This window comes from Sceloporus undulatus, chromosome 5 (genome assembly GCF_019175285.1).
Source record: "Sceloporus undulatus isolate JIND9_A2432 ecotype Alabama chromosome 5, SceUnd_v1.1, whole genome shotgun sequence".
NCBI classification, from domain to species: Eukaryota; Metazoa; Chordata; class Lepidosauria; order Squamata; family Phrynosomatidae; genus Sceloporus; species Sceloporus undulatus.
Window position 1 is genome coordinate 3,619,804 of NC_056526.1, and position 27,317 is coordinate 3,647,120.

Here is a 27,317-nt window from a genome sequence, read left to right on the forward strand (position 1 = left end):
ATTATAGTTACAAAGTTTAAATGGAATGGGATGCGGATCAGCGGCTTGGGCCTTTTTAACTAGTAGTGGACTTATTAGTGCAATAGCTGCTTTGAGCATGAGCCTTGTGGCATGTCAAGATAGCAGAGTGGAATTGCTTGGCATTTCTCAACAGACAATTAAGGCTGAACTTTCATACTTATCCTTTGTTGTAAGACTATCCCGTCAATTGGCCGTATGGAGCAGATAAATCTAGTGAAGAGCTTGGCACATCTTGCGTTTATGTTTCTACAATTATGTGACCTCAAGTCCTCCCCTCGTGTCTTGGCCAGTTTCTTCAGAGGTTTGCCATTGCCCTTCCTTGAGGCTGAGAGAGCAGGCTTTGTTCCCATGTTTGAGTGGCGATTCAAACCTGATCTCCGCAGAGCCTCTAGCTCAACATTCAAAGCACTTACAGTGGCCCTAAAATCAATAAATCATCATCAATCAATCAGTCAACCAACCATTGTGAAGAAGCTGAGCTCCTAGACAGATCGTAGTTGCCATGTTTAAGTCAACTTCAGCTTATAGAGATCTAACCCAAGAGTTTTCTTGGCCAGATTTCATACTGAAGAGGTTTGTAACTGTTCCTCGGAGGCTAAAAGTGTGACTTGCCCAAGCTCATGCTGGTTGTGCTTCCACGAGTTTAGACGAGGAATCAAATCCTGGTCTCCTGAATGCCTTGTCCAATACTTAGACGCTTAAATACTGGCCGCATTGTTTCTTTTTACCACACCACAAAGCAAGGCCTCCACAGAGTCCTTTAGCAGCTCCTCACACAAACACTGTAAGCATAATTCACAACCAGCACCAAGTATTTTGAGTGGTCTGAGGTCCCTAGGAAAGAAAGCCAGATTGCCTTGCCTCTGTCCCCTTCCCTCCTGATTCCAGAATGAAAGGCCTAACCCTCCAGTGCCTTGACACAGCAGATTAAATTAAAGTACAAGCCATCCTCAGGGCTGGGTGGTGGTACAGATGGCCTTTCACATCTGTGGCTTGAATTTGCAGATTTGATTATTGCAGTTTTGATTAATATGTTCTTTCTGCGAATCTCTAAGTCCTCCAGCACCATTCTGCTAGAAGTTGATCATAGAGTTGTGCTGGCACGCACAGACGTTCTTAGAGAAAACACTACTTAGGGTTTTGTAGGTCCTCCCAGCATGATTCTATGATTATCTTCTGGCAGATGTTGACCATAGGGTTTGCACTGGGGGCCTGGGATTCCTAGAGAGTGTGTCTCTTAGGTAAAAAGAATTAGGTGTTTTTTTTCCTATTTGTAGTTTTTCCACATTCATGGGGTCCTTCACTCCTAACTCCCAGCGAATGTGAGGGACCCCTGTATTTAGACACCAGAAGACCAGAGTGAGGCTGTATTTGCCCTTCTGGCTTAAAGAGATGAAGTGTTAAAATTATTCCTGAAACTAAAACATAAGTCATTGCTTGTGAACTTTTGAGTAACAGCCAAAAATGCCTATACCACTATACCAAAAGAAAAGAGAGTTCGTGTGTTGTTAGTGTGTGTGAGTGTTTGGACTATGATTCTGGACACCAGGGTTCAATTCCCAGCTTGGCACATGAAACCCATGCGGTGGACCCTGGGCAAGCCACATGCTTCAGCCTCAAAGAAAGGCAATGGCAAACCGACACCTCTCGAACAACACACACTCTGCCAAGAAAACCCCATGATAGGGTGCCATATGTTGGAAATGCATTAAAGCCACACAACCAACAGCAGGTAGAGAATAGATCCATTCTAGCTCAATTACTGTACAGCTAACCTAAGTCTCAGGAATTAAGTTCATGCGTGTTCTATCTTGTCTAAGCCCATCTGATAGCCACCTGTTTAATTCTGTGATTTGTTTTTAAAAAAGCTGCTTTTAAAAAACTTATGTTTTTATTGCTTATGACTGCCCTGAGATCTCCAGCTATGAGATGGGATTTGTCAGTCATTTGTCAATAACTTGACTTTGCTTATGGGCAACCTGTGAATGAGTACACCTCCAAAAACCTGACCATCAACTGCCCTGCTCATGTCTCTACAAGCTCAGGGCTGTGGGCTTCCTTAATGGAAGTCTATCCATTTGTAATGTGGTCTCTCTCTTCCCACTACATTCCACTTTACCAAGTATTATCATCCTTTCAAGCGAGTCATGTTGTCTCCTGATATGTCCAAAATATGCATAGTTTCGGTGTTATCATCTGAGCTTCTAGTGAGGGTTTGGGTTGGTTTCCTCTCGGACGCATTCATTTGTCTTTTTAGCGTCCATGATATCCATAGAACTCCTTCATCCAGCACACATTTCATAAATTGATTTTCTTCCTCTCAGCTTTTACAACCCTATACAGAAATCAGAACGTATGGCCTCATGGACTCTGACTTTCAGTATTTAAGGATACACCTTTACACTCGAGTAGGATGCTATACAAATATTTTATAGAAAGAAAATAAACATGTAAATCTCACAGGTGCATTGGCAGACAACGCGGAGACTTTCTCCCAAAAGCTTTATCCACTTTCAGAGCAGAGGTTTCTTCAGTACACTTTCATCGGAAGAAAGGGTTAACACACTTGCGATATTGCCATGCATTTTAAACAACTGGAAGGATGCAATTGAAGATTACATGGCCCCAAATTCACACTCTCTCACTCCGTTTTTCTTCAATTCTTTTAGAAATGCACCCAAATCCTGCAGCCAAACACAGTCATTGCCCTGCTGGCTAGGGATACTGGAAGCAGTGGTTCCTCAAATGTCACTTTTCCAGGCTTTGGGCCAGAAGGGTGTAGGAAAGGATAGAAAATGAGCGAGCAGGCCTAGACTCACTATCGAAACTGTAGAAATAATGCAGCTTGACAAACACTTTAACTGCCATGCATCAAGGTTATGGAATCCTGCAATTGTAGTTTTGGCCAGATATTAGGTTTCTCTGTCAAAGACCTCTGTGAACACAACAAATTCCAAATCCCAGGATCCACAGCATGGAGCATAGGCAGTTAAGCAGTGTCAAGCAGATTATTTCTGTAGTGGCAGATACAGCCTAGGAAAGAAGAGTTGCAAGGCAGGGAGCTGGAATAGGCCAAGAAGAAAACTGGGGAATTGTATATGCCAGACGCAATGTGGGACAAGAGAGGTCAGAGGCATGTGAGGTCCCAACACAATGGATGAGAAAATGCAGAGGTGAGGATACTAATTTGAAAGAGCACACAGATCTTAGGCTGAGACCTAACATGGATTTTTTAACAATAAAAAACTTTTGATAGGTCAAACTAACTTCCCCATTTTCTTTTGTTTACTGGTTATGCTTATGGTTACTCTCTAGTTTTCAGACACAAAAGAGAGACTGAGCTTTGCTCAAAAGCATCTCTTCTGCTTTCAGTTGTTGCTTGAAGCACAGCTAGAAGCAGAAGAGATGCTTTTGAGCAAAGCTCAGTCTCTCTTTTGGTGTCTAGAAAAACTAGGAGTAACCATAAGCATAACCAGTAAACAAAAGAAAATGGGGAAGTAGTTTGACCTATCAAAAGTTTTTTATTTTAAAATCCATGTTAGGTTCTCAGCCTAAGATCTGGTGTGCTCTTTCAAATTAGTATTCCTCACCTCTGCATTTTCTTTCATCCATTGTGTTGGACCTCACATGCCTCTGACCTCTCCTGTCCACATTGCGTCTGCATATACAATTCCCCAGTTTCTCTTGGCCTATTCCAGCCCCCTGCCTTGCAACCATCTTTCCTAAGGCTGTATCTGCACTACAGAAATAATTCAGCTTGACACTGCTTTAACTGCTATGGCTCCATGCTGTGGAATCCTGGGATTTGTAATTTGTTGTGTCACCAGAGGTCTTTGACAGAGAAACCTAAATATCTGGCCAAATGACAAATTGCAGGATTCCATAACCTTGATGCATGGCAGTTAAAGTTGTGTCAAGCTGCATTATTTCTACAGTTTAGATGTAGTCTAGGCCTGCTCATTTTCTATCCTTTCCTACACCCTTCTGCCCAAAGCCTGGAAAAGTGACTTTGAGGAACCACTGCTTCCAGTATCCCTAGCCAGCAAGGGCAGTGACTGTGTTGGCTGCAGGATTTGGGGGATTATAGTCTAAAAGAATTGAAGAAAAACGGGAGTGAGAGAGGTGTAATTTGGGGCCTGTAATCTTCAATGCATCCTTCCAGTTGTTTAAAAATGCATGCAATATCAGCAAGTGTGTTAACCCTTTCTTCCGATGAAATGGTACTGAAGAAACCTCTGCTCTGAAAGTGATAAAGCTTTTGGAGAAAAGTCTCCTGTTGGTGCCAATGCACCTGTGAGATTTACATGTTTATTTTCTTTCTTAAAATATTTGTATAGCATCCTACTCGAGTGTAAAGGTGTATCCTTAAAAACTAAAGTCAGAGTCATCGAGGCCATACAGTTCTGATTTCTGTATATGGTTGTAAAAGCTGAGAGGAAGAAAATCAATTTATTTGAAATGTGGTGCTGGAGAAGAGTTCTATGGATATCATGGACAGCTAAAAAGACAAATGAATGCGTCCGAGAGGAAACCAAGCCCAAACCCTCACTAGAAGCTCAGATGATGAAACCGAAACTATCATATTTTGGACATATCAGGAGACAACATGACTCGCTTGAAAGGATGATAATACTTAGTAAAGTGGAATGTAGTGGGAAGAGAAGAAGACCACATTACAAATGGATAGACTCCATTAAGGAAGCCACAGCCCTGAGTTTGTAAGACATGAGCAGGGCAGTTGATGTCAGGTTTTTGGAGGTCTCTCATTCACAGGGTTGCCATAAGCAAAGTCAAGTTGATGACAAATGACTGACAAATCCCATCTCATAGCTGGAGATCTCAAGGGCAGTCATAAGCAATAAAAACATAAGTTTTTTAAAAAGCAGCTTTTTAAAAAACAAATCAACAGAATTAAACAGGTGGCTATCAGATGTGCTTAGACAGGATAACACGCATGACTTAAATTTCCTGAGAACTTTATGTTAGCTGTACAGTAATTGAGCTAGAATGGATCTATTCTCTACTCTGCTGTTGTTGTTATGTGGCTTTAAGCCATTTCCAACATATTGCGACCCTATCATGGGGTTTTCTTGGCAAGAGTTGTTCAGAGGCGGTTTGCCATTGCCTTTCTTTGAGGCTGAGAGCATGTGGCTTGCCCAGGGTCACCCAGTGGGTTTCATGGCCAAGCTGGGAATTGAACCCTGGTGTCCAGAATCATAGTCCAACACTCACACCACTACAACACACAGACTCTCTTTTCTGTTTTGGTATAGGCATTTTGGCTGTTACTCAAAAGTCACAAGCAATGACTTTATGTTTTAGTTCAGGAATAATTTTAACCTTCATTCTCTTTAACCAGAAAGGCAAAATCAGCCTCACTCTGGTCTTCTGGTTGTCTAAAATACAGTGGTCCCTCCACATTCGCTGGGATTAGGAGTGAAGGACCCCCATGAATGTGGAAAAACTACAAATAGGAAAAAAACCCACTATTCTTTTTACCTAAGAGAACACCTCTCTAGGAATCTCCAGGCCCTCCAGTGCAACCCTATGGTCAACATCTGCCAGAAGATAATCATAGAATTATGCTGGAGGACCTACAAATCCCTAGAGTAGTGTTTTCTCTAAGAACGTCTGTGCTGTCCAGCACAACTCTATGATCAACTTCTAGCAGAATTGTGCTGGAGGACTTAGAGATTCGCAGAAAGAACATATTAATCAAAACTGCAAATAATCAAATCTGCAAAATTCAAAGCCACAGATGTGAAAGGCCATCTGTACCACCACCCCAGCCCTGAGGATGCTTGTACTTTAATTTAACTGCTGTATTCAAGGCCCTGGAGGGTTAGGCCTTTCATTCTGGGATCAGGAGGGAAGGGGACAGAGGCACAGGCAATCTGGCTTCTTCTCTAGGGACCTCAGACCACTCAAATACTTTGCTGCTGTTTGTGAATTATGCTTACAGTGTTTGTGTGAGGAGCTGCTAAAGGACTCTGTGGAGGCCTTGCTTTGTGGTGTGGTAAAAAGAAACAATGCGGCCAGTATTTAAGCATCTAAGTATTGGACAAGGACTTCAGGAGACCAGGATTTGATTCCCTTCTAAACCTTGGAAGCACACCAGCTGAGCTTGGGCAAGTCACACTTTTAGCCTCCGAGGAAGACAGTTACAAACCTCTTCAGTATAAATCTGGCCAAGAAAACTCTGTGGTAGAGTCTCTATAAGCTGAAGTTGACTTAAAGCATGGCAACTACGATCTGTCTAGGAGCTCAGCTTCTTCACATGGTTGGTTGACTGATTGATTGATGATTGATTTATTGATTTTAGGGCCACTGTAGTGCTTTGAATGTTGAGCTAGGGCTCTGCGAGATCAGGGTTTGAATCGCCACTCAAACATGGGAACAAAGCCTGCTCTCTCAGCCTCAAAGGAAGGCAATGGCAAACCTCTGAAGAAATCTGGCCAAGACAGGCCTAGGGGAGGACTTGAGGGCACATAATTGTAGAAACATAAACAGCAAGATGTGCCAAGCTCTTCACTAGATTTATCTGCTCCATACGGCCAATTGACTGGATAGTCATTACAACAAAGGATAATTATGAAAGTTCAGCCTTAATTGTCTGTTGAGAAAATGCCAAGCAATTCCACTCTGCTATCTTGACATGCCACAAGGCTCACTGCTCAAAGCAGCTATTGCACTAATTAAGTTCCACTAATTAAGTTAAAAAGGCCCAAGCTGATTCCCATCCCATTCCATTTAAACTTTGTAACTATAATCTTATGTTGACACTTCTGTTGATGTTAAACATTCTTAATACACTGAGAAACACTGTCTCTCCCACAACTTTGGATTGAAGGTCATAGCAATATAACAAGCTCCAAAGATACCAAGCTAAGGCCTGAGTACTAAGCAGAGCTTGGAAAACACTGTTTTATTAGCCTACAACTTCCACAATCCCCTAGCCAATGTGGCCATTGTTCAAAAATTAACAAACTCCTTTCTTTGGGGTATGGCAAAGGGAGGGGGGGGCTTTGTTTATTGAATACAGCATGAAAACTTTTTAAAAAGCTATATGGGCATATTTATACACTTTGCAAAAGGCATGCAATTACCAAGAATGGTTGCACCAGCTATATATAACTAGGTGGTTCATCTTGGGAACATAGAGAGAGTTGGAGCTTGTGAGGCTGGTAGCTTGACAACAGTGTAGTGGGTCTTCCAGAAAAAATGGAATCACAGAGTTGATAGAGACCAATCTCTCAGGAACACTTGCTAGGAACTAGTCATGTCTTCTCTTGATGTGGCCAAAGTACGACAGTCATCTTGGCATCTAGGAAGGGCAGTCCAGTCCAACTCCATTCTGCTATGCAGGAATACATAACTAAAACACTCCTGAGAGATTACCATCCAACCCTGCTTAAATACTTCCAAAAAAGAGTCCACCACCCTCCAACCCTGTTTAAATACTGCCAGATCCATTCCAGACCACCACCACCCTACAAAAACGACTGTATTCTGAAAACAATAACAAAAGATGTCTAGAGCTTAACCGTTGCAGTCAAATTATAGGTCACCCAGTGCAAACCTGAGGCTTTGTTGTTAGTCCCAATTAAGACGAAACCCACTGAATGAATGGGATATATAAGCATATTAATTTACCATTCAATAAATGATTCAGTAGATCTACTCTAGTTGGGTCTTACCAACGAGATTCAGATCAGAAGCAGCTGCAAGTGACCCTTAAGCTCAGTCAGGCTGTGTTAGGTGGACAACTGCAGTGAGTCTTGGGGCCAATTTTCTGCTCCTGGAATTGTCTGGGCTGCACAGATTTCCCAGAACTCTTTGCCATTGCCTACCCTGGAGGAGGCCTCTGGGCTCTGGTAGTGGAAGTCCAAAACCTATGGAGAACTGTAAGTTCTAAATCTGTGCTATCTTGCTTGTCAGCTTCGCCAGTCCAATGACAACATAAGTTTGACAGTCTGTATTAGCCTCAGGGTTCCTATTTGTGTTTACACAAAGCTCTGATTTGATCAAGATTTGGTTTAAGGGACATGTTTGATACGTCCTGCTTTTACATTGAATAGAATTCATCCATTTAATGTTTCTTCTTGTAGATTCTGATCTAGTCCTCACTGATATAATGGGATGGGGACTCTTCCAGATGTTCATTCTTCCACCTGATTTCTCCTCTCTTTGCCTGTATTTTTCCTTTCCTGTACCAGTAGTGATTCATGGAGGAGCACACGGTGACCCAGACGGAGCACATGGCTACTATCGAGGCCCATGCAGTGGCCCAGCAGGTGCAGCAGGTTCACGTGGCTACGTACACAGAGCACAGCATGCTCAGTGCAGACGAAGACTCGCCGTCTTCTCCTGAGGACACTTCCTATGATGACTCAGACATTCTCAACTCCACGGCCACCGATGAGGTGACTGCCCACCTGGCTGCTGCAGGTACATTTGACTCATGTGCTCTGTCATTCTCACATTCCCTAGGAGGTGCAAGTGTTCAATGAAGCTTTGAATAGTTTTTGTTTTACAGCAAGCTTCACTGGGCAATAGAAAGTTTCCCAGTCAAGGCCTCAAATCTTAGCAAACCCAACAAGGTTGAAATATATGTTTAATGTGCTTGCCAGAAGAAAATGCACATTAGAGTTGCATGAGTCCCATTGTGATCCAATGGGTGTGTTGCCCAATAAATTTTTCAGGACATAAATTCTCTAGACCTTAAATGGCTCATTGTAGCAGGAGACCAGTGGGGTTGAAACACCAGTTATGAACGCCCTTCCCCATTAGATGCCTCCCCTGATCCTTAAAGTCTATGCTAATATACACAACAAGTCTTAATACTGTAATTCTTGAGTGTTGCATAGTTAGGAGAGACTTTTCACTATACAAAGTTCAACTAGATTGTTTTCTGGGAAGCACTTGAAAAGTCTTTCCATGTTCCTCTGCACTCACCAGCTTCTTTGCTTGCTTCTTGGTGAAAGAGGTTGTCTGCTATAAAAGGGCGAAAAACCACGGGAAAACGTGGGGCCTCAGGTCCTGTTGATTGGAATTGCTTTGCGAGTACAGCCCCCCCCCCCCAGCTTGCCATCCACGTGAGCTCAAGTCTGCGGATGGTACGGGCGGACTGTATTCCTTTAAAATGTTGTATGCTGCCTTGGATCATGCTGGGAGAAAGGCAGAATATGAACTAAACAAACAAACAAATATCCAAAGGCCTGGACAGGTGGTTACAGCCCAAACAGGGGATGGGAATTGGACAGACTCACATACTTGTGCAGTTGCCCACTCCTGTTGTAGGCCATCCAGTTCAGTCCCCTGCTCCATGCAAGACATTGAGAGCTAATCATGCCTAGCAGATACAGCTGTCCAACCTTTACTTGAAGATCACCAATGAGAGTGAGCCCCAGAACCCCTCTAAGTAGTAAGGGCCTTTTCTATAAGAATTGTGTTTAACTACATGTGTTAGTTTTATAGTTTGGCCAGTTTAAAGTGTATTTTGTTACCTGATACAGCTGCTGTGGAAAATCTTCTGGACTATGAGGCAGCAAATCAGTTGATTAAAAATTACAGGCTACAAGAAACCAGTTCTTCTGAGATGCAGGAACATTTTCAATTGTATGCATGAACAAATAAGGCCAGCAACAAAACATTGCCATGTGGAGTGTTCCTTATTTCTTACTGGGCAGGCATGCTCTCTTCCAGAATATTCCATTCCATTCTCTCTACCTTTGGTTTTGTTTGTTTGTTTGTTTCCCTCCAAAAACCTTCACTACACTGTGGCTAGTGAACATGTTCAGCCCTAACTGAGCTGTTCCTCCCACCTCAGGAAACCCCCTTCCCGGCCCTTAAAGTTTTAAAAAATAATTATTCAAACCATGACACTCCTCCACATCTGCTGATGCCTCCATTTTGTGTCTGCATGGACCCCTTTGGGCTACAGTGAATGGATTCACTGCTAGTGTAATAGCAGCAAGTTCAAATGAATGTCTGCATCCTCTATACAACCCTAAAGGTTTCTACCATGTCCTGCCTGCACCCCCATCCTCGGTCTGACAAAATCTTTCTTTTATCTTGAAAATGCTATTTAAGGTCAAAACAAAGGGTAGATGTGAAATTTAAACGAATATATACATAAATTTACTCATTCCCTGTGCCCAAGGCTTCTGGAGATATGATTATCTGTGGCCCATGGGCCACACAGTACCCACTCCTCCACTAAGGGCAGAAGGAATAATGTTTGTTTATTTGATTTATATCCCACTTTTCTGCCAGTCTGGAACTCAAGGATACATACAACAAATTAAAAACAAAAACAGCAAAACATCTACTTTGGAAAAATGAGTTCAGCTGGATGCGATGCTTGTCCCTCTTTAAAGAGATGCAGACAGCTTATGCAAGCACAACTGCTTTTTGCTTATGTAGGTCACAGCCTGACTATTCAAATTGCCCTAGAATTCTAGTCTGAAGAGCAGTTTATCTTTCCAAAGTTTACAACTTAATTTGAAAGTGAAAAGGGATACTCTTTTTAATTGTGTCACTTGTCTCCTGAAACCACACATTTTAGCCAAATTGTAACCAGCAGATGGCAGTACAGTAACAACAAGCAAGTTTCCTGGTTTTCTTTCCGAATGTTATCAGCCTGTTATCAGCTAAAAATATTTTTTGTAGCTGCAAATTATTTCCTTCGCATAGTGGTTATCAGAATGAATGTGAGGGGATGCTTGTGGAAGCAGATTGCCCACAAAAATCTAGAGTGAACATGCTATTGTGAATTTGGTACATAATTGCCTCAATCTTGCATGGCTCAGTGTAGCATAGTAATTCTGCAATGTAGCTAACTACATTGAGCCATTTATCCCCCTTCTGGACCTACCATAGATCCAGTGAATGTCCTCCACCACAGTCATCAGAGGTGGGGACAAGAGGCTAAGTACCGCAGAACTGTCTGGCTATGGCCCTGTAAACAAATGCAAAGTGATTACAGCACCCACTAAAGTTGGCTAGGATCCTCCAGAAGTGACAGTGGTTGATGAAATTTTGTGTCTGACTACAAAAATATAGCTAGATGCTTCTGAGATCCCCCTCTCTCACCAGACATAGGATGGCTGTGGGAAGGGTTCAACATGTCTACAGTAGATCCAGTAGAGGAGAGATTTTGTCACTGTGGAGGAAGAAAGGGAATAACAGTCTCAGTGGTGACCAAAAATAGACATGTGCAGGCATAAAGTTAACTTACACGTCTAATATAATGGCAGCCTCTTGGTTTAATTACAGTAAACTAGTGATCTATGTCATCTTGATTGGCTTATATTGGCCTTCCTCAGCATGGTGGCCTCTACATGTTTTGGACTACAAGTCCTATCTGCTGTAACAATGCTTAGATGGCAGGAGTTGTAGCACAGCACAGCTTAGCTCAGCTCAAGAACACCAAGTTAAAGAAGGCTGTCTTCGTGGTTTCCTGAGTACCTATATGCCTGAATATTCATAAACCAATCTTTTGTTCATAGGCCCAGTGGGGATGGCTGCAGCAGCAGCTGTGGCGACAGGTAAAAAAAGGAAACGTCCTCACGTCTTTGAGTCCAACCCTTCGATCCGCAAGAGGCAGCAGACACGGTTGTTACGGTAGGAGTCTAGAAATGCATGAAGCTGCCTTATACTCTTGAACCCTTGGTTGTTCCAAACCAGCATTATCTGCTGGATTTAGGCAACAGTGCAGAGTCTTTCCTTTCATGTTTTACCAGGGATTTTAAAATTGCAAATGACAGGGATTGTACCTGAAATCCTATGTGTGCAAAGTGGGGGACCTGACCCTTCAAATCATGAAGCCTCATGGTTGAGCCATTGAGTGAGCTTTCTGGAAAACACACCCCAGCCTGCCCGTGGTGATTGGATGTGGATTTGAAATTGGTAGTAGCTAATCTTCAATGACCAAAGCAAATTGAAAGTTTGGGAAAGTTCCTTTTTTTTGGACTGTAACTCCTTGAATCCCCCGATCAAGATTCAGGGAGTCATATGCCCTATGAGGAATGATTTAGGATGCTGGGGATGTTTAGCCTGGAGAAGAGAAGGTTAAGAGGTGACATGATAGTCCTGTTTAAATATTTGAATGGATGTCATATTGAGTAGGGAGCAAGCTTGTTTTCTGCTGCTCCAGAGAACAGGACCTGGAACAATGGATGCAAGCTACAGGAAAAGAGATTCCAGCTCAACATTAGGAGGAACTTCCTGACAGTAAGGGCTGTTTGACAGTGGAACACAATGCCTCGGAGTGTAGTGGAGTCTCCTTCCTTGGAGGTCTTTAAACAGAGTCTGGATAGCCATCTGTCGGGGATGCTTTGAATAAGAGTTCCTGTATGGCAGGGGGTTGGACTGGATGACCCTTGTGGTCTCTTCCAACTCTATGATTCTATATTGAAAAAAAGACCCCAAATCCTTTTTCCAGACTCCATAATCAGGGGAAAGTGAAACAGTTCAATGAGTTTATTTAGGCTCATGAGAAACTAGAGCAGTGGACCAATGTCGATCTTTGAGCTGTTGGCTGGTGATCCTAGGCAAGTTTTCAAGAAAGAGAGAAAGAATTATCAATGTACATAGGTATGGTGCTGGTCCCTGGCACACTGGGGAAAAACATTGCTGCCCTCCCCCCGCAAAAAAATCTAATGGGATTTAGGGGTCTTAGTAGAGTTCAAGCCAAACATTAGTCAGCAGTGTGATGCAGCAATCAAAAAAACCAGTACAATTCTTGGCTGCATCAACAAGAGCATAGTGTCCAGATGAAGGGAAGTAGTAGTGCCACTCTATTCTGCTCACCTGGAATACTGTGTCCAGTCTTGGGTACCACACTCCAAGAAGGATATTTACATGTTGGGATGCGTCCAGTTCTGGGCATCACAGTTCAGGAAGGATCAAGAAGCTGGAACATGTCCATAGAAGGGCAATCAAGATAATTGAAAATTTGGAAACCAAGCCATATGAGGAATGACTTGGGAGGCTGAGTATGGGGCGGTACACACTGGCGTTGAAACACCACCCCTCTTTGCTGCGCAGCATTACCACAGCAACCAAATGGTGAGGCACTGCTGTGCAGCAAAAAAGGAGCCATCTAGAGCAGCTACTTTTTGTGGCATCATAAGAACTGCGACACCGCTTCCTGGAGGAGACATGTGGGCACCCAGGCGCCCACACCTCATCAACCTGCCCCCTGTGTGGGCGGTGCCGCTCAATAGTGGCACCGCCCTCACGTAGTAGGGGTTGGGACCGTGCGGTTGGTGCGCGGTCCTGAGCCCTACTATCGCCGGTAGGACACTGCTTCCTGGTGGTGTGTACTGGGCCTATGTTTAGTTTGGAAAAGAGAAGACCGAGAGATGAAATGATAGCCATCTTTAAATATCTGGAGGGATGTCAAGTAGGAGTTGTATATTCCTACATGGCAGAGAGGTGGACCAGATGACCCTTATGGTCCCTTCCAACTAAGATTCTATGATTTTATATCAGATTGTTTGAGAAGCACTGGTCCAGGGAATCCTATCAACGTATCTCTCAAACATGAGCTTCAAAAGTGAGGACTTGTTTGTGGTATTAGACTTATGTTTTCACTCTCTCTAGGGCTCAAAGGTTCTTTCTCCCCCGAGGAGGCTAAAATTGGAGATCTAAGCAAGCAAGATTGCCATTTTTAAATGCTGAAATGATAAAATAAGTTGAGGGCACACATAGGTAATTACTTCCACTTTTCAAGAATAGGAGCAGCTTGAAAATGTATGAGACTACATGTGGTCTCCCTGGAGTGGTTTTTTTTTTTAAAGGAAGCATGACACATCATACAATAATAAATGAGAGATTACTTTCCAGCATATCTCTGTTGGATGTTCAGGCCACATACTCAAGATCTAACTCTCTCTGATTTGAGAAGAATAGCCCTTGATGCTGCTAGGGGATTATAGCACTAGAGAATTCTTTCCTTGCCTTACCTGGAAATCCTTAGTATTATTCCATAATGGTCTCATGTCCAAATACTAAACAGGCCAAGCCCTTCTTCCTGCAAGAAATCAGGTGAAATGATGTGTGTTGAACCCTCAATAAACCTCATTTCACCTGATTTCTTGCATGAAGAAGGGCTTGGCCTGTTTGGTGGCTTGACATGATCCTCTGTGTGATGCTTGGTGCTTACGTATTACTTGGAAATGAATGAGTGCCTCTCTTGGAAGGTATTTCTCACTTTAGAAGAACAAAGTTAAGTGCAAGTCAAGAGTGTTTTCTGTTCCCATAGAGCTATTCTTCCTCAAGGGACGCTGATGCAACCATCAGCCAAACAAACACATCTTCCTCGCTCTGCTGGCGCAACCTGTTGCTGAGTCTTGCTTGCTGAGTGCCAGTGGAATAATTCTAGCAATGTCTTTGCACAGGTTTCCAGTCCCAGAGTTTTGTGCCACACTCCTTGAATTCATGCAGTGTGTGGCATGCTGCCTATTAATACTCTAATTGACAGGTTATGTTCTTGGGCACTGTGTGAATAACTTTTCAAAGAAGTTCCCTTCCAGTTTTGTTCTTGATTTCATCAGCTAGTACATGACAAAAATGTTCTCCTTGGAGGGTGATGTCAAATTTCTTTCTCAAGAGGAGGGATCAGATCCAGAGCAACAGTGCAGGTTGCCTATCTGTAGAGAATGTGCTACAAATTGTCTCCTGATTGTGGGTCCCATCCCACTAATAATGTTGAGTGGCATGCAATGTCTCAGCATGATTGTGACCATCATTACAGCTAGGGCTATGAAAAAATAGGAAGAGTTAGTAGAGGCACTTTAGATATTTTAATAAGGAAACCTGTGTCATGTAGTGGTTTGAGTTTTGGATTGGGACTCCAGGAGACCAGTGCTTAGCCATGGAGACTCCCTATGTGACCCTGGGCAAATCCCACTCTCTCAGCCTCAGAGGAAGCCAATGGTAAACCTTTCCTGAAGAACATAAGCCAAGAAAACCCTAGAATAAAATGGCCCTAACTCAGAATTGACACAGTAGACACACAACAACAATGAAGTAATATTTAGCTGTATGTTTTACTTCTGTATAATAAATTATTTTTGTATTGCTCACCAGTTTCCTTTGGAAGTATACCGTTGGTTTAGTTTACACCCATGGTGTCTGTGAGCCAACATGGTGTAGTGGTTTGAACTTTGGACTATGACTCTGGAGACCAGGGTTCAAATCCTGGCTTAGCCATGTAAACCCACTGGGCAAGTCACACTCTCTCAGCCTCAGAGGATGGCAATGACAACCCCCCTCTGAGAAACCTGCCAAGAAGACCCTGTGATTGATAGGTTCAACTTAGGGTCACCATAAGTTGGAAAAGACTTGAAGGCACACAACAACAACAACAACAGCAGCAGCAACAAGGTCTGTGGTGGCAGCTGTGGTTCAAGGGTAATGGTGGTGCCCAGTGGTGAGTACACTCACACTGAGAGCCCCAGAAAACAGCAATAACATTTAATGCATCTTTTTGAGGCCTGACTGGTGTATCCCCACAGGTTGCAGAAGATGAAAGGCCTCTCCTGCAGGTGGTTGTAAAATGAATGATAATATACACAAACACAGACACACTGTTCCATTGTAGAACTGGCTTTATGCCCCTGGCTAGGAATTCCCGTCCCATTGATGGAAGCAAAAGAAGGTTATTGGGTGGGCCACACCTCAAGCTTGTGAGGGCCTGGGCTAATTTGTGCATGCAAACCTGCGTACAAGTTGCTGCTTTAATGATTTCCATCCTGCTTTGCATACGTATAATATGAGCTGGCCATTTCCTATGGATGCACGTTGCCATTCTTTGTTCCTATGTGGGCTTAAAATCATTGTATCCTCTATGCTATTGTCAGAGAGCAACTGCTAAACAAAAAAAAACATTTGTGTTCCCAGTTGAAGTCCTACTGAAGATGGCCAGCAACTACTTGCAGGCTGAGAAGCTTTTGAATACAGTTGGCCCTCCGCTTTTGTGGGGCATCTGTTCTGGACCTCCCCCCTTGCAAAAATAGAGACTCGTGTATTCAAGCCGCATAGGCTTGAATGGGGTGAATGCCACAGGGGCGTGCCCCATTAAAAATAACAGAGTTCGCTCCTCCATGAGTATTCAAGACCGCGGACATGAAGTCCATGAGTAAGGAGGGGCGACTGTAATTCCTTTTTCTTTTTCCATAATATGATCAAATCTAAGTTGCTCTCTCTGGTTTGTGGGATTCACAGTTCCCTGTAGAAAGAGAAAGACATATGACTTGTTCCTGTTAAGAGTTATATAGAATTGAAGTTTCGCTGTGATTCATTGAAATTGTCTGTTCACTCCTTGCAAGGGACTAGGCCAAACATATTATGTCCATTTTACAGATGAGGGAACTGAGGCTGAGAGAAATCTCCTGTGCTAAGGAAACTATGAGAGTTCATGACAGAGGCAAGATTTGTACTGAGAGCTGCTTGCATCACAAGAAGTGACTTCTTTGGATGACAACTCCCAGAATCCTCAAGCCTGCCAATGGCCATACTGGCTGGGCAATTCTGGGAGTTGTAGTTCAAAGAAATCACTTCTTTAAGCTCTAGTTCAGCTGCTGTGCTACATTAACACTCTTTACCTGAGGTCCTAATTGGGAAAGTACCCGAAGGATTCTTTGCTCGTATAGAGATAGGTGCCTTTTGCAAGTTAACAATCCTGATGATATACACCAGCCTTTTTGAAGTGGGTCAAAGACTGCTTGATCCTTTAGTCACCTCTTTGATCAGGGCTGTTAGGGTTTTCTCTTGCCCACCCCGACCTCTGAAAGGGGCCTACATGACTTCTTTCCCTCCCAGTCCACCCTTCCGTTTTATCCCTTGAACATCCCTATGAGGTTCCTTAGGCTGAGGGATAATGAATTGTCCCTAGTCACCCTCCAAGCTTTGTGACGGAGTGGATATTTGGAGCTGCCTCTCTCTTTCCTTCCAGCCAACTGCACCCTTTTCTCCTTTTCCATAATATGATGGATGGCATGCTATCCAGGAGAGCAGTATCAATGAGTATATTCACGCCACCCTTGCTGCATTTCAGAGTAAGGGGGTAGGATTTACAGACAAAGCTGTGTTAATCTGGAATATCAGTATGCAAGGGGATCTTGCAGTACCTTTCAAAAGAAGTTGTAGCATGAGCCTTTGTAGACTTTATAGAGTATTCACATACAGTCAGCCCTCCTCATTTGTTGCTTTGACTTTTGCTGCTTTGAGTATCCACAGATTTGATTAATATGTTCTATCTACAAATCTCTAGGTTCTCCAGTGTGACTGTATGGTCAACATCTGCCACGCTGGAGGGCCTAGAGATTCCTAGAGAGAATGCTTCTCTAGGCACATGTAGGTCTTTCCCTTGGAGGACCTACATGTGCCTAGAGAAGCATTCTCTCTAGGAATCTCTAGGCCAATGGTGGTGAACCTATGGCAGAGAGACATTTGACAGATGTTGACCACAGAATAGAAGAAGACCTATAGATTCCTAGAGCAATTTTCCCACTTTCACAGGAGTCTTGTGCCCCTAACCCCAGTGAACATGGAGGGTCCACTGTAGTCTATAAAGGTCCTTCTTGGACATCAGTTCATGCATCTGAGGAAGTCTATGAAAGCTCATGCTACAACTTCTTTCATACAGTTAGACTGAAAGGTGCAGCAAGATCCCTTTATATATTGGAGGCAAGGGAATGTGATAATTTTGATCAAAAGAGAAAAAAGTGCAATCTTATCTGTATGCCAAACTGCCTCTAGGGGGTGTTTGCAGACTGATAGCATTCAGGGTCTTCATTCCTTTGTTATATCATTGCTTTGTTAGCAGACATTTGGGATCAAGGAAAAACCACTTGAAAACAGAAGCTACGGGTTTATAAGGCAGTAAGCTTGTAAAAATCGTTCTTCTGCCCCCTGAAAGTTGGGTTGGTAGGCCAGCAACATTTTATTTGTTCTGTGGTGTTTGTCTGCTTCATTCTGTGAGTTATCAGATCAATTTTGAATCTTTTCTTTTGGAAGGAAGGTGTCAGGTTGGTGCTGTCTGCCAGCAGGCAGCTTCCACTTTTAGACAGCTACATGACCTTTCTAGATTTTGTGGCACATGGGCAAGAGGTTTGGTTTACAATAATTCAAAACTAAACATTGGCACTTTGGAGAGCCAATTTCCTATCTATTCACAGTCAGTGTGGTTATAGTCCCAGTCAGTTTGGACATAGGTTGGAGGCCTGGGATACTGGAGTCAAATCATCCCTCTTAGAATAGAATGAAGATTAAAGAGGTGGTGAGATGGATGCACCTCTTTGTGTTTGCAGGTGGGGCAGGTAACTGTATAGTCCATATACAAAACAGTCTTTCCTAACTTGAGGCAGCCTAATTCTATTCTTAAAAACCCACTTTACAATGACAAACACTTCAGTATTTAATTGTATAAGAGATTGCTTCTCAAGCCATATGATGTGGCACACCACCAACTGCCCCCCACTCCACCCCCCCAGTATGCCAGGAAATGTTAGCGTATTTGTGCCATACTACTGGCCTAGGTTTTTTTGAAACTATGCATATTCATATTGGCATAATTTCCCGGAAACTCACCTGGACTGGCAGCCGCCATTTTGCATAGCATTATGGTGTATGAAACACTGTTAGGAAAAGTCAGACATTGGTCTTGGCTTTCTTGTAATGAGCTACTATTATCATTTTTTAAAATGATAATTTTCTGTTTCCTTTTGCCCCCAGGAAGTTGCGTGCCACGCTGGATGAATACACCACCCGCGTCGGACAGCAGGCCATCGTTCTGTGCATCTCCCCCTCCAAGCCCAACCCTGTCTTTAAAGTATTTGGTGCAGCACCACTAGAGAATGTGGTAAGGTGTTTGTGATGAGCTTGCTGTAACAGTATCCCACCCCAGCCTGGACTTGGAACTGTTGTGTCTGAAATTGCAAAAGGATGATGACATACATTCAGATGAGACCAAAACTAAGACCACAGTTAGATTTTGGGCTTGATGCATCATTGTCTTTGAGTATCTCCTAAACAAACACTTCAGATTTCTATATTTTATGGCTTAGAATGCTCATTTTCAAACCAATTTTTATCAAACAGTTTTTAGATATAGGTTGATGTCCTGAATGTTTTTGTATTTTTAAAAATATCTGCCTACTTATCTATCTATCTATCTATCTATCTATCTATCTATCTATCATTCTACCTATCTTTTAAAGAGTTATGGTTGCTAGCACTCATACATTTATTTCATCAAATTGTAGTCCTGACCCTGACAATGCTGGGTGAATTTCCTAGTTTAAAAAGAAAAAGAAATATGGTATAATTAAGAGCTTCATAGGGGCTGATACCACCAATACACTGGTATACCAGTGCACCAGTGTTTGCTGTAAAAGGATGCAGAAGATTGAGGTGGACTGACTTGTGGTGATTCCAGCCTGTTTTGAAAAAGCCGTCTGATAAATCTAGAGTCCTTCCATGTTTCCAAACTTCTCTAGAAAACCTTGATGTGCTCCTCTTGCTCGCATTGCCTATGGTTTCATCATCTCATTTGATGTGCGCTTCTAGTGTCAGGGCTTTGGGGCCAGTGGGTATTTTTATCTGCCAGCTGTGGTGTTGTTTGCTTGTTCTGCTCAGTGGATCAACCCCCCCCCCCCCAACAGTTCCTTAGCATCTCTTCTCTCCTGTTGCTCTGTGCCTTGTTTACCTGAGCCTTTCTGATTCCCCACAGGTGCGTAAGTACAAGAGCATGATCCTGGAAGACCTAGAGTCAGCATTATTGGAACATGCACCTGCGCCGCAAGAGGTTAACTCTGAGTTGCCACCTCTAACCATCGACGGGATTCCGGTCTCTGTAGACAAGATGACCCAAGTAAGCAGAGAGAAAAGGTGGAAGCTTTGGGGCAGGGAGACAGCAAAGAGGAGGCTTCAGGGTGTCTCTGGCCTGTTGATTATTCCAGTGCAGAATCTTTGTCTTATTTAAACAAGTCCTTGGAGAGACATTTAATTCTTTCTCTCTAGGAGGAATCATTGCAACTTTGCTAAGTGATTCTAAGAAAGATGTTCCTATGGTTGCTTCCTTTTTCACAAAGTGTGGGAGAATAACTTGTGATGATTTTAATGCTGAAGATCTTAACTGGCTTTACTGAATAGTGCGGCCTGTTTTTATCAGGGCCTCTACCCTATATCCCCTGCTGTAGCATGAGCAGTGCATCTGAAAAACTATCTGCTCAGGAAGCCCATGAAGGTAATGCAGGGGCAGAGTTCAAACTGTCTAAATTGGAAACTCCAGCTATAATTCTTACCATTTGTAGTGACAGAATAAAAAATGTCATCATTAGGAAGAGTTTTACTGGAGCCCCTGGGGATGCTATGCTATAACTGGTCCCTACTCCTTGTGCAGTTGCCCACCCCGATCTAGCATAGCATCCGCAGGGGCTCCAGTAAAACTCTTCCTGGTGTATGTGATTCTGGCTGAATGTGTTAATGGGATCTGACCATTTATGTGGTGAAAGGGAGCTGTAACAGGTCTGAAAACCAGTTTTTGACCTTGGGACCCATCATTGCATACCAAAAACAAAACTCTGGGACTGAGTGGAAGCCCACTTTTGGCTTCGAAAAACAGAGGTATTTGGCCTTCATTTTTTTTTTAGACTTCCCCTTCCCCTTCCAGCATGCACCCCTTTTTTCAGCTGGAAGTAATCTAGAAGCAAACTTCCAGGTCTCTTCCTCTTGGAAAAAGAAGTCTTCCCCTGGATCTAAAATGATCCATAGAAGACCAAATTGGTGACATTGTCTCTTTTCCTACCTGGGGCTGTTGGGAGGCTTTTGGGGACAAATACCTGTATTTTTTGTGGTTGGTGCAGCCCCCCATCTTCACATAAAGGGCCAGTGTGCCCCAACCCCCCTCATATTTGCTTATCCTCATATATATGTTTTGAGCATATGCTCCATTTGTAAAGAGCAGCGAGAGAGTATAAACAGAGTTGTACAAAAGACCATGAGGGAATCAGAGGAGCAAAGCATTGTGGGAGGGACACATTGAGGCCATCTTTGTGAAGAATTCTAAAGGACAAGAAAGAGTAGATTGGGAGAGGAAATGGATCATGATTTTAGGTGGAATTCTTCCTGGACAGTTTTTCTAGTCTTGTTTGCCACTGAAGGGAAGTTGCTCCCCTGATGGCACAGAATTTCTGCTGTAGAGTATAGACTGAGATGGTGTCCAGAAGACATGATGCAACGGGTCACAGCAGGGCAAGCTATGTTTTCAGCACCAGGGGAGTTATTTGCCTTTTATAGATGATAATTGGCTCAGTTGTGATGTGTGCATGAATCCCTTTCCTCCTTCCTTCCTCCCATGCCAGTAAGTAGAGGCACACTGTTTTTTGTTTTTCTTAAATGTACAGTAGGATCTTGCTCACTGATAGTGAGCAAGCCAGGTTTCATGTGGTCTAGGCTCATGACATACCAGTAATTTTTGAAGGATGCATGCTTTTCGACAGTAGAACAGACTGTTCTGGAAGCTGGTGGATTCTCCTTCGTTGGAGATTTTTAAACTGATGTTGGATGGCCATTTCACAGGAGTGCTTTAGCTGTGTATTCTGGCATTGTAGGGCATTTGATGCCTCGGGAGGTTCCTTCCAACTCTGTGATTCTATGATTCTGTATTTCCCTTATGAATCAGGAGAGTCCGTTTGGTTAGTTATACACCCTCATACACACCAGTTTTTATTTCATTTTCTGTTCTGTTATTTATGTCATGCCTTTCTCTCGGTATTTCTCTGGTACACGGTCCCTAAAAATATAGACATGAGCAAAAATGCATTTGGCTAAGTTTTAAAACCAGTTGCCAAGGAACAAAGCTTCAAGCTTGTGTTATGTTGATGAGCTTGTATTAGATTAGACTATGAATATATTGTGTTACTACTTAGACCCATTGAATCAGTTGTTAAGTGGTGGGTCAAAACGTAAGTAAACACAATTGGTTCAATGGCTCTACTGTAGGTGGGACTATTGCAAGGGTAGTAGAGTTTTAGAACTTCAGACTACGTCAGCAAGTAAATTTCCAGAGGCAGAACACAGCTTCCCATGTAATGGTGAATTTCCTTACCATGATTGATGGATGTGTGTGTCGCACTGTGTCTGTGAGGCCCTGGGAGCTATGAAACCTATCCTCAGTGGGGCTTTGGACAACAATGGAAGAGCAGGTGAAACTGAGACTGGAGGTGCCTTTGGGCCATTCTCACACTCAAGTGTCTGCGCATGACTAGCTATCTTTGGCTCAGGCTTTTGGATGCAAGAGAATCTGAGGAGATGACAGTAGCTCTTCCTGTGAGGCTGATAATGAGAGGGGCTGGAGCAGAGTGAGACATTTGATGGTCTCCCCAGTGATAAGTTTGCCTTAGGGTGGCATAAGTAAAATATGACTTGAAGGCACATAGTAACAACAACAAACAATGGGGCTCTAGGATGCTGTGGGGACTGGGGTATTTTCTTGTTTCTCATGTTTTGGTGGGATTTCTTTGTGGGTTTGTGGCAAAAATTACCTGAAAATCACACAATTTTAAAAGAAAAATAAACTTTGATGAGGAGTAGGGTGGCTCTAGGGTCCACCTGCAGCCCAGGGGCCGCATCATGCTCACCTCTGACTTAGAATCTAGGACTGGAAAGGAGGCCTGGAAAAATAATTCTTAATTGTGTGTTCAGTTAAGAGAGGAAGATGCAGTTGGTAATTTCATGGATGAAAAATTGCCAGGATTCAAAGGAAGCCATTTCTTCCTGTTGCAACAGGACTTGCAGGTTAAATTTGACAGCAAGTCTTAATACAGCAGTTTCCTTTCAGTGGTATCCTTTCACACGCAAGCTGTTTTGAACTCTAGTGTGTTCACCAGAATCTGACAACGCTTAGAAAATTAGATTTCTTCAAACCACAGCTGCTACTACTACTACTAATAACAATAATATTTATTTCTTACCCACATTTCCCCATGGATTGAGATAGGGAACAACAACAAATAAACAATGTACAACATAAATTAAAACACATTCATTAAAACAAGCAACAGTTTAAAAGGACAAATAAGACATACAAATTCTAAAACAATCCACATTTAAAATTCATCATTTAAAAATCATCTGGATAAGCCTGCCAGAAGAGACTGGTCTTCAACTGGATGGAGATATAAACAGCTCTGAAGCAGCCACCAAACAAACACCTGACTGTCTCTTGAGCCATGGCCCGCTTCCTTACATGACACTCCCTTAACCCAGCCGCATGTCTTGCAAGCTTGGCCTCTCGTTCAGCAAAATGCAAACATCCTTTTAGAATAAAAACATGTAAATTAAACATACTCACTTCAAAGAAGCATTTGAATGGCTTTTAGTGACCAACATGATTTGAATCTCCCTTTTTGTGTTTTTATGGCATACATTGTAAACAGATCTTAGCTTTTACATGTCTGGTAGATGTGGCTGGATCCTTGCACAGGCCTGATTAAATGCGCACCTTTCCATATACATGCGCCATCTGCCATCTTGTTGCCCCTGATTGCTTTTTTAGAAAGTAATCTGTGCTGTCGATCTTGTGAAATTATTTATGCCCAGTCACTAGGTGATTCTATAGCTCTCTTTGCATAGCTTCTGCGTTTACCCTTGAGACAAGCAAAACATCCCTTGGGCTGCTCTGGACCCCACAACAAACTCCCAGAATTCCATAGCCTTGAGTCAGGGCACTTAAAGCGGGGCCAAGCCGAGTTATTTCTCCAGTGTGGATGCAGCCTAGAAAAACAGCTCATCCTTTATCTCATGTCTATGGTTGGGTGGGACAGAGCCTGGAAAAGCTTCTGTTTTGGACTTTTTTGTTTATTTGAGGGGCATATCTTAGTGTTATTCTCCTAAAAGGTTACTTTCTAAAGCTCAGGGCTAGGCTGGTTCTGAGGCTGCAGTTACTTTTATACAGTCACTAAAGAAAGACATAATTCCTATGCGAAGATATTCAATATACAAATGAATTATGCCAAGTGAAATGGCACCTCTGATAACAGACAGTGTCAGTTGTTGTGTGCCTTCAAGTTGTTTCTCATTTATGGCGACCCTAAGGCAAACCTCTTGTGGGGTTTGTCTTTGTCTCCCATTGAAGCTGAGAGATGTGACTTGTGGGTTTCCATGGCCAGGCAAGAGATTCAAAGAGAAAGGCTAGACCTGCCCTTTTTCTTTAAGTGGTGACCTGAGGTTCAGAAATTAGGTTACTACTGTTGTAAAAAGTAGGGCCACTTTTTATGGTTTGCAGTTCAAGCAGTTATTAAGGCACAGTAAACTTCCAGTGTGGTACAATTGTTTGAGCATTGGATTACAGTTCTGGAAATCAGGGTTCGATTCTCGGCATAAAACCCACGGGGTGACCTTGGGTAAGTCACATGCTCTCAGCCTCAGGGAAAGACAATGACAAACCTCTGGATAAATCCTTCCAAGAAAACTCCATGGTTCACCTTAGCTTTTGCCATAAGTCAGAAACAACATGAAGGCACACAAAAACAAAGCAGAATCCCACAATCCTTAAAAGCTTTCTGTTATGATTTCTTTTTTTTAAATCGAAATACAAAGCAGGTTACAAATAAAATTCACACGTTTTTAATGGGTTTTTTGGGCTATGTGGCCATGTTCTGGAAGAGTTTCTTCCTGACGTGTTGCCAGCATCTGTAGCTGGCATCTTCAGAGAATGCTTGCCTGGAAAAAGTGGGTCTATTTATCCTGTATGAGCCTGGGAATCCAGGAGTGATTTATGTGTATTGTTTTGTGCTGATGGCAGGCCTCAGCCTGGGAGGCTAATGCAAAAGAGTATTAATATCTGCTAATTGGTGATCAGTTATCTGCTGGGAAAGCCCCTGACTCTGAATGGTTTCTCATTTGCATTTGCTGAGTCCTTATTTTGCTATGCCTCAGGACTGGTAGCCACATTTTGTTCACTTTAAGGGTTTCTTCTTTCCGGTTGAAATTGTCCAGGTGTTTGTGGATTTCAATGGCTTCCCTGTGCATCCTGACATGGCAGTGGTTGTCATGGTCCAGAACTTCAGTGTTTTCAAACAGTATTTTATGCCCAGCCTGCATTCTCAGGCTCACACAGTATATATAGATCCAATTTTTTCCAGGCAAGCATTCTCTGAAGTTCTCAGCCATAGATGCTGGTGAAATGTCAGGAAGAAACTCTTCCAGAACATGGCCACATAGCCCGAAAAACCCACAAAAAACTATAGATGCCGGCCATGAAAGCCTTTGACTTAAATTCACAAGCTTAATACAAACAAGTAATTGTTATCTAGTATCTAGTATAATAAGAAAAAAGAAAGATACAGAACAAAGAAAAGAAGCTTCCTCCATCCAAGAGAATCCTATAATATCTTTATGCTTCCTAAATAATGTCACACTTACCTCAATAATTAATTACAAAAATCAAAGATCCTCACTTAAGTCACTTAAATCTATTGTTAAATATTAATACTTGTAATAAATTGATCCTATAAATGTACTAACTACTTTAACTTATCTAAACATATTCAGTCAATCTTTAAATCCCCAACACATGATTTCTCCGTATTCATTGCTTATATATCTTATCAGGAGGGCGACTAAAATGGTGAAAGGTCTGGAAACCTTGCCCTATGAGGAACGACTCAGGCAGCTGGGGATGTTTAGCCTGGAGAAGAGAAGGTTAAGAGGTGATATGATAGCCCTGTTTAAATATTTGAGGGGTTGTCATACTGAGGAGGGAGCAAGCTTGTTTTCTGCTGCTCCAGAGACTAGGACCCATAACAATGGATGCAAACTACAGGAAAAGAAGATTCCACCTCAACATTAGGAGGAACTTCCTGACAGTAAGGGCTGTTCGACAGTGGAACACACTCTTTCCTCGGAGTGTAGTGGAGTCTCCTTCCTTGGAGGTCTTTAAGCAGAGGCTAGATGGCCATCTGCTGGGGATGCTTTGATTTGGATTTCCTGCATGGCAGAAGAAGGGGGTTGGACTGGATGGCCCTTGTGGCTCTTCCAACTCTATGATTCTATGATCTGTTCCCAGCTTTGTACAAAAAGGTCCATTTTATTAACCTTCAAAAGACATGTCAGTTTATCTAAATTAGACAATTCTAATAATTTTATGAACCAATCTTGCAGTGTTGGGATAGAGGGGTTTTTCCACGTTTTAGCATATTGCAGCTATTATCATATAAAATAACAGTATTTCTTTTGATTTATTTATATTTGTATCATTTTCTGTCATGGGTAATAAGTACAATTCTGGGGTCATATTTAATTTTACATTCAATTTTTTTCCCAATCTCTACATGTATTAATCTCCAATGCTTTTTTACAAGTCCAGCACTGGTGATAAAAGGATCCAATTTCATTCTGACATTTCCAGCAGCTTGGGCTCATTTTTCTATACATTTTTGATAATTTTGCTGGTGACAGATGCCATCTATAATGCGTTTTTAAAATATTTTCTCTTATATTTTGCACCAGTGAAATTTTACTTGTATTTTTCCAAACCTTCTCCCACTATCTATATCTATATTAAGGCCAATATTTTTTGCCCATTGAATCATGGTCTCCTTAATAAATTCTTCTTCTGTATCCCATTTTAATAATATTTTGTATATTTTTGAAGGGGTTTGATGTTTTTCCTTTACTAAAATCTTTTCTAATTCTGATAAATTTCTTTTTATTCCATTTTTTTTTCATTTTCATTTTTAATTTTTCTCTTAATTGTCCAAATAATAACCAATGGCCCTTAAAGCCTTTTTCTTCCAATACTTCTCATGTTAGAATTTGAATTTGATCTTCCTGGTATTTAATTAGATCACCAACTTTTATCCATATATTTTTCATAATTTTTTTTTACTATACATAGCCTCATGCGGAAAAATCCAAGTCGGTGTTTTTGGTGACCATCTTTCTTTGTACATCTTCCACACTTTTAGTAGGGATCTCCTAATAAAGTGGTTATTGAAATCTTCATTTACTTTTCCTTTTTCAAACTATAAATAGGTGTGCCATCCAAATCTTAATCCTTCCCCTTCCAAGTTTAATAAATTTGTATTTTCTAACGTAATCCAATCTTGAATCCATACTAAACATGCTGCTCTATAATACAACTTTAAAGTGGGCGAGGGAGAGGCATGGCAGTAATCCATAAAAGCCATATCACCTTGACCAGGAACCCGGTTCTGAAACTGAGACACATCGAGTGCATTTACCTGACCCTAAAGGCCAAGGACAGTCTGGGGATCCTGTTG

At 42.3% G+C, this 27,317-nt stretch overlaps 1 protein-coding gene across 10 annotated transcripts in view; it reads left to right on the forward strand.

Moving 5' to 3' along the window:
• NRF1 (nuclear respiratory factor 1) overlaps nt 1-27,317 on the forward strand; it is a 92,500-nt gene that overhangs the window by 15,118 nt on the left and 50,065 nt on the right. For 6 of the 10 annotated variants that reach the window (XM_042467329.1, XM_042467320.1, XM_042467330.1 and 3 more), the window contains exons 2-5: nt 8,241-8,469; nt 11,532-11,646; nt 18,766-18,892; nt 19,763-19,903. In XM_042467329.1, coding sequence (XP_042323263.1) covers nt 8,247-8,469; nt 11,532-11,646; nt 18,766-18,892; nt 19,763-19,903 — 606 coding nt within the window. In that variant the 5' untranslated portion in view covers nt 8,241-8,246. Of the gene's footprint in view, nt 1-3,402; nt 4,315-4,357; nt 4,658-8,237; nt 8,470-11,531; nt 11,647-18,765; nt 18,893-19,762; nt 19,904-27,317 lie in introns of those variants that run through there. The other 4 variants (XM_042467322.1, XM_042467323.1, XM_042467324.1 and 1 more) reach the window with 4 other exon arrangements.